The 13,668-nt window shown below is 56.7% G+C and overlaps 1 protein-coding gene across 1 annotated transcript in view; it reads right to left on the bottom strand.

Moving 5' to 3' along the window:
- Positions 1–12,158, bottom strand: part of GCK (glucokinase) — a 42,487-nt gene extending 30,329 nt beyond the window's left edge. Inside the window, exon 1 of the mRNA XM_074367723.1 lies at positions 11,062–12,158. Within this exon, the coding sequence (XP_074223824.1) occupies positions 11,062–11,106 (45 nt within the window). The 5' untranslated portion in view covers positions 11,107–12,158. The remainder of the gene's footprint in view (positions 1–11,061) is intronic.
- Positions 12,159–13,668: the final 1,510 nt, after the last annotated feature.

Here is a 13,668-nt window from a genome sequence, read left to right on the forward strand (position 1 = left end):
TATTGGATGAAACTGGAGGCTGATAGTTTAAGTGGAGCCAGAGAAAACAAAGGTCCTGCAGCTGGTTGGGATGGTGCCACAGTCAGCCCTGACCCTGAGGCCGTGTGGCCAGGCAGCCCTCACGCTTGAGGTGTCACCCTGCGTGAAGTGTGAGAAACCCCAAGAGGAGAGTCACAGAGGAGACCCTGGGCTCTGGACCCCGGGTCCTGCGATCTGCAGCAGAGAACCAAACACCACTTGAAAGGCAGCCCCTGGCATGTCACTGGGCCCCAGGAGAGACAGAGCATCTGACCGTGGGACATCGAGTGGTCACGTGGCCAGAGCAGCCCCTCAAGAGCTGGGTGCTGTCAGAGCCGCTGAGTCAGGGACCCGGAGGGCCCCGCAGCCGTCCGTCAGGATTGCGCGTCTGCAGTCTGGCTCAAGCAGGTCTGGAGGGCACAGGGCAGCTGTGGGAGCAGGTGGCCCGGACCCGCCCGTCACCTTCCACTCCTGCATCAGTGCCCCTGGGCCCTCCCTCAGCTCATACATCTGGCCTTCCCTCTGCGTAGCTGCTGGAGGAGGGCAGAAACCCTCCCACGCTCGGACCGTGGGCCAGTCAGGGCAAGTGGAGCAAACTGGAAAGGGACCTCTGCTGCACCGCAGTCCCACGCAGGGGCGGCCCCGGAGGACAGCGGAGAGGAGAACTCCTCTCAGCAGGCAGAGTCTGGGGCAGGGCAGCCAGCCACTCACTTTGTGAGGAGAGAGAAGGGACTCAAGGTAAAGGTACACGTAGACCACAGATGGTGCTGAACAGCTTCGCGGGAAGGAGCCAGGTTAGCGGACTGGGGATGGGGGCGGTGGGGGAGGAGGTGTGCAGGTAAATCCCTGCGCCTGGGGGCAGGTCTGAGGCGCCAATGCCTCTGACAAACCATCTGCTAGAGAAAAGGCAACAAAACAGACAGCTCCTCGTCCGGCTCAGCCTGCACACAACCCTGAGGGACAAATAACCACGGTGGCAGAGATGGAAGCTGTGCCTGAGCCCAATAGCACAGGCAAGGCTGGCTGAGCTTGTGCTGTTCAGTGTATGACCTGCCAGTATCAGAGACCAACCCTGAAGCCCTGGTATGACACGGCTCCTCCCGGTCACCGACAGCCACCACTTGGTGACAGGTTGACTCTGCTGAACCCTTTCCCACCCTGGAACGGGCAGCAGTTCATCTGATGACCCAGGCATGCATTCACCTTTCCCACCTTCAGTGTCTCAGCCAGTCCCACTAACTGGGGAGCCATGGAATGTCTGACCTACTGACAGGAGATCGCACACAACGTTACCACAGACAAAGGATCCACTTCATGGCAGAGGAGGCTTGGCAGTTAGCACACGACCCGCAGGATCCGCTAGTCCTACCACCAAGAAGCTGCCAGCCTGCCAGAGTGCTGGGACAGACTCCTGAAGGCACAGCTGAGCTGGCAGCGTGAAGATGACCCCCGATCAAAGGGGCCAGCATCCTCCAGGCTGCCATAACCACCCTAATGGCCACCGAGTGACGCTGTGTCTCTAGAGGGTAAAACACACAGGTCTGGGAACCAAGGGCTCCTTGTCACTCCTAGTGACCCATTTGGGGAATTTGTTCTTTCTCTGAGCCTAGAGGCCCTGGTTCTCAGAGGAGAGATGCTTCCACTAGGGGATGCAGGAAGAGTTCCACTAAATTTAGAGCTACGATTGCCACCCGGTCACACCATGCTCCTTGTGCCAGTAACCAGGCAGGTAGAGAAAGATATGACTGTACTGGCGCCAGGAGCCCAGTGTGACCAGGCAGCGGCTGACCCTTGCCATCACAGGGAGGCAGCAGTACTGTCACACGATGGAGCAGAGCAGCATAGGTTTTGCACTCAGATGATCCACTGGGGTGTCTCTGGTACTCATGTGCCCCGTGGTGACTGTAAACAGACAGCACCCAGCAAACACAACTTGGTAAGGGGAGGCAGGGTGCAGACTCTTCAGGGCTGAGTGTCCGGGTCGCCCCTCCAGGTGAGCCACCCGGCCCCGCAATGTCAGCCGAGGAGGAGGAGCCCTAGAATGGGGGGGGGGGGGAGGCAGGTGCGGATCTGGGTAGTCACCTGCAGAAGGAGAACTGTGGTTCACCTCACTCAGCATCCAGTTGTGAGTCTCCCCAGAATCCTGGAGAAGCTGTGCATGGAGGGAGTGAGAGGTTGATAGATCCGAGCCCTGCAACGGGAGGACCACGGTGAACACCACAGGTGCCCCCCCAACAGCGGGCTGGCACCCCCCGCCCCCAGCTGCCCTGAGTGGTGGCTGCTCCCCGTTCACAGCACATCCTTCTCCCGAGACCTCAGGCAATGACTCTGTTACAGGCGTAAGAAAGGCTGGCCTGTTTCCTCAAGGATGGGCAGCTCCGTGAAGCTCTCCACACTTCAGAGCCCCCTGCGGGAACAGGCTGAGGCTTTGCTCAGGCTGAACCCACTTTTTCGCCTGGTTTCTTGCCCTCTCTTATTCTGTTCCTCTCCCTTCCTTACGGGTTCCGCTGAGAGCACTTGCTCGGTCAGCCACTTTCTGAAGAATCCCAATCTCAGGCTCTGTCTCGGGAACCTGACCCAAAAGGGATACACATGCTTTTTCCCTTTCACACAGCACCAGGCCTGGTGGCAGTGACACAAGACATATGGGACCCTCTCGGGAGAACAGCAGAAACAGGACACTTACAACCTCTCCCAGGACTCAGATGCTACCTACGCACTAATTCTTTATACCCATTTTCCATCTGGGGAGTGAATTTGGGGCAAACAATTGTCCCAGTCATTAGAGCGAACATCCAGTGTTCAGACTGCAGAGGACACTGGATGCCAAAGACAGGGTCTTTACTGGAGATCAGCCTGCCAGCTGTGCCCTCTGGGTCATAGCCCAGGAGAGCAGAGAATCCCAGATCCTCATCTCTGTTTCCCACCCATGTGACCCTGGACATGACCTCCGTCGGCTCCTGATTCATCGTCAGCAAACACAGGCATAGATGTTCACTCCACCCCGCAGAGCGCTCTGAGCATAAACCAGCGGGACTTCAAACGGCTCCTGGGTGGGAGAGGGTACTGGCACCTGCTGGACCTCTGGTGCTGGGAGGGGTCTGGAGGGAGCGCAACCCCTGGTGCTGTGAAGTGTCAGCCTGGAGTCCACCCCGACCTGACCACCTCCCTCTAGTCTCAGCCCCTCCCCTGAAAGCCCCCCTCCCCTCCCCATCAGGTCACTGAGGGTCAGGTCAGCTTCGTAGCTGACCACTCACGCAGGAAGGCGCTCCTCCACCCCGTGGCCCTTGGAGGCAAACATCATTATTATTCCCAGTTGGTGACAAGTATCCAGGCCCAAGGAGGCTGAGGGGCATGGCTGGACTCACAGTGGCCTGTCTGTCCACTCTGAGGCTGGGGGCTCACCTGCCCCAGTGGAAGCAGGGAGCTGTGATGACCGGGAGGCACAGACCTGGCCGGGGCAGGGATGGAGAGGGCAGCGGGCGCCACCTGGCAGGGCCTGGGAGGTACAAAGCACTGGGAGGGGCCAAAGTAACTAGGGACTTGAACATCGGGCAGCCTACAGAAACGGAGACAGGAATTGGGCAGTGGAGACTAAGAGGCCAAACCGGGTAGGGGATTAACTGGAAAGTTCAGGATCATCCAGCCAAGGCTCCCCTGGGACATGGGTCGATGGCCACCCTCTCTGTGTGGGCCTTGGCCAGGATGTGGGGTCCTGTTCCAGCCCACGGAGACACAACATGGACCACAGCAACCCCCCACCCCCACCCCGGCACTTCCCAGAGACCCAGGAGACTGGAACAGGAGCAGAGGCCCGGGTGACTGCAGGCTCCGAGGAAGGCTGATAATGTTTGCGTTTCTCTTGGGGAGGAGGGGTGGGAATTAAAAATATACATCAAAGAATAAAGAAGAATAGAAGAAAACCCATCTTCCTTGCAGTGGGCATCCCTTCCAACCCAGGCTAGTCTCCTGACTGCTGGACTGTATTTCAGAGTCTGTTAGACTTGGTTCCCAAAAAGGTCAAGTTTGTCTGAGCCTCCTGCAGCAGAAAGGAGAGGCTGTGAGGACCTGGAGGCTGTTTGCGAAGCTCCCTGATTCGGCACATGGACCCCACTGCGCTCAAGGAGTCTTGGGGAGAGGGTGGCGGCCACCCCTCACTGGGGAGGCATTCACAGCATTAGTCCTTGGGCTTTGGGGACTGGGGGCCCATGGTGTCTGTGCACGCAGGTCCCCCCACATTTTTCCCTGCCTGAGGTTCTCTTGGTGGCTTAGGGGCGCCTGCTGCCCTGTTGGCCCCACGGGATATGAGAGGTGAGCCTGTGACAGACCTGGCCTAGCAGGTTCCAGGCTGGGACCAAGGGAGGCAGGTGGCCTCTCTCAGGTGCAGAAGTGGTGAGTGTCCCCTGCACATTCGAGGATGGACGGCAGGAGGGGAGGGGCTGGCACCTCCCCACTGCAGTGCTGCTGTGTGTCCACAAATTCCCCCAGGACAGAATCAAAGGCTCAATTATGGGAAAACTAGAGTCCTGTCTGCTAATATTTTTTTCACATTATTATTATAATTTCTACGTACTTTGCAAGTGATGCATTCATCAGTGATTAAAAGATTGTGTGTGTGTGTGTGTGTGTGTGTGTGTGTGTGTATGAATAGGGAAACACACGCCACTTCTCTGTAATTAACTGAAATCATTTATCTATTTGTGGTTCTCTTGTGGGCTGTTTTTAAAGCCATCTATCACCCATTTTCACTGACTTTTTCTTCACAACTTTCTATTTTCATGTTTTTCATGGAAACACCATGCCTGCAGGTGAAGGGGGATGCACAGGCCAGCAACAGGGGAAGTAGGCTGGTGTTCCCCCAGGCACATCTGCCTTGATGTACTCGTGGGACCTGCTTCTCCTCCTGTGCTTTGTGAAGGGGCCTGGCAGCCCACCAGCTGGGACAATGCCACTCTGGGACCTTCTGGAGGATGGGGGACCCGGTGGCCAGGTCCAGGAGCCACATGGGCAGGAACCAGAGAGCACATGTGACACACATGACTTGGGTTTCTTGTGAGTCTGTCTGTGGGTATATGATGTCCTAGGACACAGGGTGAGGATTCTGTAGCTTCTGGAAGGGGTGTGTGGCATCGCGTCCCTCCTCCCGGCTGTCTACGTGTAGGACTTCTTCGCCCTTCTGCTCACAGTGGAAATGCAGCTGCTCTGCACAGCTCTGTGCTTGGTTATGTAGCATGAGGGCCTCACTATTCAGGGGCTCCCGTCCACACAGCAGCCCTGGGGCGCGCTGTACAGAAGGGGAAACTGAGGTCCAGAGGGATTTCAAAGTTGCCAAAGGCCATCCTGCTAGGAAGGAAAGAGCAGGTTTGAGCCAGCAGCCCAGCCAGGTATACATCCGCAAACACGGGCTGGGAGCAGAGGGCAGCCCTTTGATGTGGACATGGCATCCTTCCCTCTGGGGGCGCAGACCAGCTCTGCTCTTCTGGGGAGTGCCAACGAGGGGGTTTCTTTATCTTCTCCCACCCCTCGCCTCCCCTGGGGGCGAAGGCTGGATCTGCTGGGTCCTTACAGGTGGGAAGCACATCCAAGCTGGTCTGTCACCACTGCCCTGTGGGGGCCAGCCCGGGCAAGGTGACAGTACAGTGGGCCCCCGGGGGCCCAGTTTGGCGGGAGGAGTGGGCAAGCCCATTGGGTCCAGCATTGGGGGCCCAGGGCCCATGCCAGCACCCCAGGGGACCGCCCCGGGCTCAGGGCTCTGCCGAGCTGTGTGGGGCAGGGGCTTATTGGAGGGTTAGCAGGTGGACATAAGGCCGTGGTCCTGAGTGCACTTCACCAAACATGCGATGGTAGGATGACTTAGGGGGCGGGAGAAAAGGAGGCAGTGTTGACCCTGGAGCAGTGAGCAGGGCCTCCCTTCTCAGGGGTGTTAGGGAGTGAGGGGGCCCGCCTCTCCTCTTCCCAGAGCCCTGGGGCTTCTCAGATGGCATCTGCTTCAAGAGATCCTGGCTTCCCGAGTCCCCTTCTGATCCACCTCTGGCCACATCTCACAGAGGTCTCCACACCCATCCTATGCTGCTGTTAGCCCATCCTGCTTTCACCCGGCCGCGAGGGAGCTGGGCTGCTGCCCTCGCCCGGGGGCCACCCCTGGGCTCACAAAGCAGCTGCCTCAGAAGGAGTGCCTCTCCACCACTCACCCCGTGTGACTTCAGCCACTCACCCGGCTTCTCTGTGAAATTAGGGGCAGGACAGCCTCTGAGAAAGTCCCCTAGAACAGCCCGTGGTTGAGCAGCGGGCAGATCTGGCCCAGAGGGGACCTGGGAGCCAGGACCCACGGTTGGCGCCCTTCCCCTCGGTTGGATTCCTGCTCAGGCCCAGCACCAGAGGGGAGCCTTGGAGCCCCTCTGGCTGGGCAGGTGCTGCCTGGCATGGGGCAGCAGAGGGAGCAGAGCAGAGATGGACTGAGTGAGACGCATGAAGAGCACGTGCAGAGGGGGAGGGTGATGCTCAAAGCAGGTCAGGACGACTGCAGGGGGGCCTGAGGATGCTGGGGGCCCAGGGGAGCTGGCTGCCCACCTGGAGGGGAGGATGCTCTGGCAGGGTAAACCCCACACCTCTGGGCCTTGGTCCCCTTACCCCACAGGATAGCTCTTGCTCTAGGCACACCCTCAGGCGTAGGCACATGGCTGGGCTGTTGGCACGGCGCTCTTCCCGCCAGTTCCGAGTAGCTGGCAGGACCCCCTTGCCTAGCTCAGCACCCCTGGGAGCCTTCGAGAGGCTCCAAGCCCGAACTCCCTAGCCTGCCCCAACTCTCGAGACAGCAGTCGGGACCCTCTGGCATGGATGGCCACAGAGGACCAGCCAGACTGACTTTCTCAGGGGGTCAAAGAGAAGCCTGGGCCAGGAACTCAACTCCTGTGGAAAGGAGAGTCCAAGAGCCAGAACTCTTGTCCAAAAGGCAAAAGAGACAATCTGTATCCGGGGAAGTGCCTATATTCCGGGGTAGAAGGTCCATCCCTCCCCAAGTCAAAACCCTCACAGCACTTTTTATGAAATTTGACCAGCGGGTCTAAACCTCACTGAGAAGGTGAGGCGGGATCTGGTACCACAGACGTGTGTCAACGAGAGTGGTACCCAGAGGGATTCCCTGGAGCAGAAATGAACAGACAGGACAATGCATCCTCACCAGGGATGTGTACGTGTTGGAATCTAGTCCCAGCTTGTCTCAGCAGCTGGATGGCCTGTTCGGGAACTGGCTATGGGGATAAATGGCTCCGCTTTTAGAAAACAAAGGAATAGAACACATCAAGCAAAGGAGGAGGTGGCCAGTGGTCATCAGACCAGGGGCCTTGGTGGATGCCAAGAAGCTTACCCTCAGGCCCCTGGGGGGCTGAGGAGGGAACTAGACTGGGAGAGGAGGGTGTGGACTTGGCAGGAGCCGGGGGTGGGGGGCGCTGAGGAGGGGCCACAGTGGAGGGGCACATGGATTCCTGTCTGGGAGGTACCTGGGCAGGCCTGAGAGGGTGATGTGGGGTGGAGCAGGGCTTGGAGGGGGCAATAAAGGGGCCTGTTCTCAATGCACCCAGCCAGAGAGAGAGACACAGAGACACAGAGACAGAGACACAGAGGGCTGCAGCCTTCTGAGACTGGGGCAAGAATCAGTGTCCAGCCCTGAGAAGGGGAGGGAAATAAATGTGGAGGGAAGGGCCCGGGCCAGGACTGCCCTTCTGTCACAGGAATGCGGGGACACGGGGAACACATCTGGGCTGCCCCCAAAGGCTACAGCCCTGCCTTGCACCAGACCCTTCCGCGGAGGGCCTCCCTTCAGCGGAGGGCCTCCCTTCAGCACAGCTCTGCTCTCTCTTGCCTCGGGGTGGCTTCAGGGCAGCTCTGCCAAGACCCGGGGAAGGAGGCCAAGGACACTCTCTCTCTGTGGCCTGTCTGCCCCCAGCTCTGCAGCCCCAGACGCCGCCTCGCCTCCTCCAGGGACATGCTGGGAATTTTAATGTTCTTTCTGAGGGCCCTCGCTCGACCCGGAGGCCTGGGACCCAGGCAGCTTGCTCAGCTCTCCTGGGTCAGCCTCTGCTCCACCGCCTCCCGGCCCGGGCCCCTCGCGGATTCCAGCCGGTTGCAGCAAGGACAGCCTCTCACACGGCTCAGAGCCGGCAGCTCCCGGCTGAGAGGGGCCCACCACCCACTGGCAGGCCCAGCCCCTGCCCCCCACTGCTGAATCCATGACTGAGCGGGCCACGGGGAGCCTCACTTCCGCAAGTTCAGGGTCTTGTCATCACTCTGCTCAAGCCCGCACTGGCCCCTCTCCCAGCACGCTGCTTGGGAGCCACCTGGAGCTTTGCATCCTGAGCATCTGGCAATAGCCCAGCCTCCCAGCAGCTTGGTGGGGGGGGGGGGGGAGCCGGTGGGGATCTCTCCTGTTGGGTCCCCAGACCTGCTGGGACAAGTCCTGTCGGGGAAACTGGCAACTGATGCTGTCTCACCCCATCTCTGACCCTTCTCCTTCAGCAGCAAAGTGCCCGGGGCAGCTGGAAGGCCTGAATGGAGGGAGGTCAGTTCCTCCCAGGCTGCTCCCATCCCCCACCCCCGGTGCTAAAGACTGAATTGGGTTCCCACAAATACATACGTCGAAGCCCTAACCCCCAGTGTGTGGTATTAGGCGCTGGGGCCTCTGGGACGTGATTAGGGTCAGATGAGATCTCCATGAGGATGGAGACCCCACAAGAGGAAGAGACTAGAGTCTCTCTCTCTCCCTCTCCCCCCACCATGTGAGGACACAGCAGGAGAGCAGCCATCGGCAAGCCAGGAAGAGCCCCCCCACCCCCAGCACTGACCATGCTGGCACCCTGATCTCAGACTTCTGGCCTCCAGAACCATGAGAAAACGCGCCTGTGGGTGAAGTCACCCGGCCCACAGTATTTTGTTATGACAGCTGGGCAGACTAAGACACCCGGAATGTCACCCCCCCAGCTTTCTTCCTGAAAAGTGCTCCCCAAACCCACCACCCAAGGCTAACTGTTCTCACTGTGGAGCCCCCATCCCTCCCGCCCACCAGCACAGATGAGGCAAGGGGGAAGGACCACCCAGAACCACCCAGAAGTGCTAGCCGCCGAGGGATGGAGTTCCAAGCCAAGGGAATGAATCAGGGTGGTGGGTTCCACGGCGGCAGGCTGGAGCGGAGGGGCGCCTGCCCCCGGGGAGCTCTAGAGAAACCGTGCAAGAAGCTGACACTCACACGGGGAAGCCACAGATCATAGCGAGATGACCACGGGTGATGGAGGAACCGGAGACACAGAAAGGGTAAAACCAGCAGCACCTCAGTTCCCTCCAAAGCGACCAGAACGCTCTCCTCCCGGGACCCTGTGGTGGATACCACCGCGGCTGACCTGTTGGGGGTACTTCTGTTAAGTGTGAACAGGGCACTGCTCACTGCTTCAGGTCACATGCTGGCTTGGGGTGGGGGTAGCACTTCCTGGGGACACAGGACTGGACCTTGGTGGCCTGGCAGCAAAACCTCATATCCTTACGTTGGCCCTGACACCAAACTGAAGCCCCCACCCCACCTCCCCCACCAGACAAGAGGTGGGTCCTCTGAGCGGCCAGGACAGACGGGGCGGGCGGGGTGAGGACGTCAGAGCCCACGCCCCCCTTGTCTGGCCCTGGCACCTGGCTGGCTGGCTGGCTGGCTGGCGCTGCGGAAGCAACCAGCACAGGCCTGAGACAGGAAAATAAATCAGTAATACCCCAATAATTCTCCTTCTAAAGAATTTCGGCATTCCGCTCACCATACTTTTTTTGCATTCATTTTGATTCTTTAGAATTTGCATTGAAATATTCTTTCCCTTGATGATGGATGCTTTGGGTGGCTCCTTAAAGCAGATGCCAAGCAGCAATGCCTCCCTCTGCTCTCGGCCCTGACAAGGCTGTGGGTGACCCACCCTCCGCCCCCACTCCAGCCCTCAGGAGCCAGCTGGGCTCCCGAACTGGGACCAGCACCCCCTGGCATGTGGAACAGAAATGGTTTACCCACGTGGATCACTGTGTCCCCAGGACAAATGAGAAGAAGCGGGGGTCTGAGTCTGCAATGGTGAGCTCCCCACAGCAGACCCCAGGCCCCACCGCTCTCTGTCGCCCGCTAGCTCTCTGCTTGTGCCAAAGACACCACATCCCTGCTCCCCAGCTGCCTCCACGGCCCCTCTGTGCAGGATTCCTCATCCAAACCGTGGCCGTGGCCCCAGTGACCGGCACACCCGGCTTCCTGCTGCCTGCAGCTGCCGGCGCCCTGCCCCGGGGTGGTTGTTTTTCTCCTAACATCATTAGCTCTGCCAGGAGCAGAACCAGCCCAGTGTTTATGCTGACTTCGTCATTTCACAGAAGAAGGAGAAGAAAAGACATGTGAGGAGGAAACCGTGCCAGAGGGCCTGGATCTGGGCCCTCTCCCCCGTCTCCCCCGCCCCGCCTGGCTTGGGAGAGCGGGCAGGCTCTGTCTGCCGCCCTGCCACCAGCTCCAGCTCCTTTGCTCACAGCTTGGGCACAGGGCTGGCTCAGAGGAAGTCTGGATTTTCCTTTCTTTTAGAAAAGGTAACTGCTCTCTGCTCTTCTCCAGGAGTAACGGCCCTCAGGCTCCTTACACAGAGATTCCTGCCAGGCAGGGAGGGCCTCTGAGACCTTTCATGACGTCTGTTGAGTCTTGTCTCATGGCTGGCCAGCAGGTTCTGCCGCTAAGATCCCAGGCCCCCAAGCCCCCCAGCTGGGGCTCTAAACTCTCCAGACCCTCTACCCAACAGAGGTCACCTCCCAGGCCTCCTGGCACCCTGTGACTTCCAAGTCACAGGGCCGGAGTCTGGAGCAGCCGGGAGAGGAACAGATCTGCTCAACAAAGCCAGTGCCCCACAGTTCACTCCCCACAGACCGTCCCTAAAGCACCTGTGCATGCAATCAGATACTAAGCAAACACTCGTCCAAGTTAAACAAACCATTGAATGTGGGAACGTATAAGAAACTCTTCTAGAACACCGAAAAGCAGCAAAGAGCTACCTTTTCCTTCTTGGTGATCTCCATCCTGGCTCTGTCATCCAGCATTTGTACCACAGCCAGCCCGTTGGAGCTGGGACCCCTCAGAGTTCCCCAACAGGCTTCCAAGGCAGAAATATCCCCAGGTTTCTCCCAACCAAGGGTTACGGGCGTCTGGGAGGATACAATCCAGCTTCTGGCTGATTTCTGCCTGGAGGATCAATCACAGAGCTTCCTCCTTTTCATCATTCTCCAGCAAGCCTGCGAGCCTTCTCTTCTGAGCCACAGTCGGGACCCTTCCCCACGCAGGCCTCGTTAGGCCGGGTGTGGCTGGGGCAGGGGCATCGCTGGACTCCACGGCTGGTCAGGACTGGTCAGCTTTCTCTCCGGGCTGTGCTGAGCTGGGACGGCGTGGTGTCTAGACAGATTCAGCAGAAAAGGTCCACTTTTTTTCCTCCTGTGACTGGGGGACAGCTTTTGCGTAATTAAGCTGCAGGCGACTGTGTTTCTGTCACACGCGCCAACCTGCTGCCCTGAGGCTCAGTCATCACCCGTCACATCCAGGTGTGGAGTGGGGAATTCTCCTGCCAGGGCTTTCTGTGCTCCTGCGAGGGCCCATGCTGCCATGGCAACCAGGAGCAGGCCTCTGCGCTCGCGCCCTCCGGCCTCCGCAGGGCTGACCATCCTGTCATTAGAGCTGCCATGCAGAAAACTGGGGCTGATGGCAAAAGGCCTCCATCCCCATCACCATAGCGACAGCCCAATCGCCTTATCACCGCAGACTTTGCCACCTGTCAGTTCCCAGGGCAGGGTCATGGGTCTTCCAAATTCATATCCTAAGGAGTGGAGGCCCCCATGAGTCTGGGAACCAGAGGAAGAGGGAGCAGCTGGCTTGGCCACCAGCATTGCCACACGTGCCCAGACCACCCTCAAGCTTTGATCACTGTGTTATGATTGCGTAGCCAGGACGACACTTCCCCCTCGAATGGCTTCACCAATTTATAAATCCTCCCACCATTATTAGGAGTTTGACTACATGCTGGCCAACATTTGAGATGATAAATCTTTCGTATTTTTTGCTTATCTGTTATCTCCTCTGTCATATGAGTTGCAAAGTGCTGGACATATTTTTTATTATGTTTATGGTTATTTCTTTTTCTAAGGACGACTTGTTTATATCACTTAACTTTTGTCATTGAAGTGTATTTTGCTTTGCGATTTGTATAAACCATTATTACATTCCACCCATAATATCTATTAATCTTTTGCTTGCTCAGTATGCTATCCCTCCCCCTGTCCATTGCTAAACTTACAGCTTGATCAATAGCATCTTTCATCACACAGAAGTATTTCTTTCTTATGAATCAGTTTTTGCTTTCTTTTTTCTGAAGCTCATGTTTTGTTAAGAAAAGCATTTCCCACCCAAATTGGAAACATGTTCGTTCACATTTCCTTCTAATAGTTTTTCAGCTTTTAAAAATGTTTAGTGCTTTGACGCTTCTGGAATTTGTGTATGCTGTGAGGCAGTAGTCTAATAGTCGTCGGGTAGGCTAGCCTTTCTCCACTGATTTGTATCCCTGACTGCATCACAGTTCGTTCTCCCTTGTTGTATTTCTCTGTTATAAGAAATGGCTCAGTTTTGGTCACCTTGCAGGTGTCCTCACAGGACCCCTAGGCCAACTTTGGAACCACAGCCAACCTCAGCCTGTCAGAACACTTTGTGATTCTCCAGGAACTGAGGTTGGACACGAAAGAAGCTGCCCTGAGGCCACCTCCCACTCTTCCCCATCTGCCCAGGAGGCAATCAGGAAGGTTTCCTCTAACCTCTGCTTCCGAGATGTGAGGCTTTCTGCCCCTTGCCCCTCAGGGTGTAGCTGCCATCTAGAATGGGCTCCCAGCCCGGGGAGATGCTTTGGGGTGACTCAGGACGCAGGGATCCAGACTCTTTGGTTTGGGAGTCAGCCTTCCTGGTGGGACAAGGATGGGGAGCAGCACCTTTGGGTGATTTCTTTTCTTTTCTTTTCTTTCTTTTCTTTTCTTTTCTTTTCTTTTCTTTTCTCCTTTCTTTTTCTTTTTCTTTTCTTTTCTTTTTTCTTTTTCTTTTTCTTTTCTTTTCTTTTTTCTTTTCTTTTCTTTTCTTTTCTCCTTTCTTTTTCTTTTTCTTTTCTTTTCTTTCTTTTTCTTTTTCTTTTCTTTTCTTTCATTTCTTTTCTTTTCTTTCTTTTTTTTTTTTGCTACCTGTGTCAGTAACAGATTGCCTGAATGTAAAAGTGGCTCCTGGTACTCTGCCTGCCTTGGCCTCGGCTCTGCCTGTGAGCTGGACCTCTCTCTGTCCATTTCTGTGGCTACCACACTCTCAGTTGGCATAAGGTTTTGATATCTGGTGGGATAAGCATCTGTTCTTTTTTTTTTCTTTTCCCCACAAAATTTTCTTTACCATAAACCTTTTATCTTTCATATAAATCTTGGAATCTCTCATCCCATTTCAGTAAAATAACGCTGTTGATCATTTCATTGGAAAGGCATTGAATTTGTGGAGTTGAGGGTCTGTTTTAGAGAAGTGGCATTTTGATCATGTCAAGTCTCCTCATTCAGAAATGTGATACGTTGCCCCATTTGTTTCGGTCTTTT

Source organism: Camelus bactrianus, chromosome 7 (assembly GCF_048773025.1).
Source record: "Camelus bactrianus isolate YW-2024 breed Bactrian camel chromosome 7, ASM4877302v1, whole genome shotgun sequence".
NCBI classification, from domain to species: Eukaryota; Metazoa; Chordata; class Mammalia; order Artiodactyla; family Camelidae; genus Camelus; species Camelus bactrianus.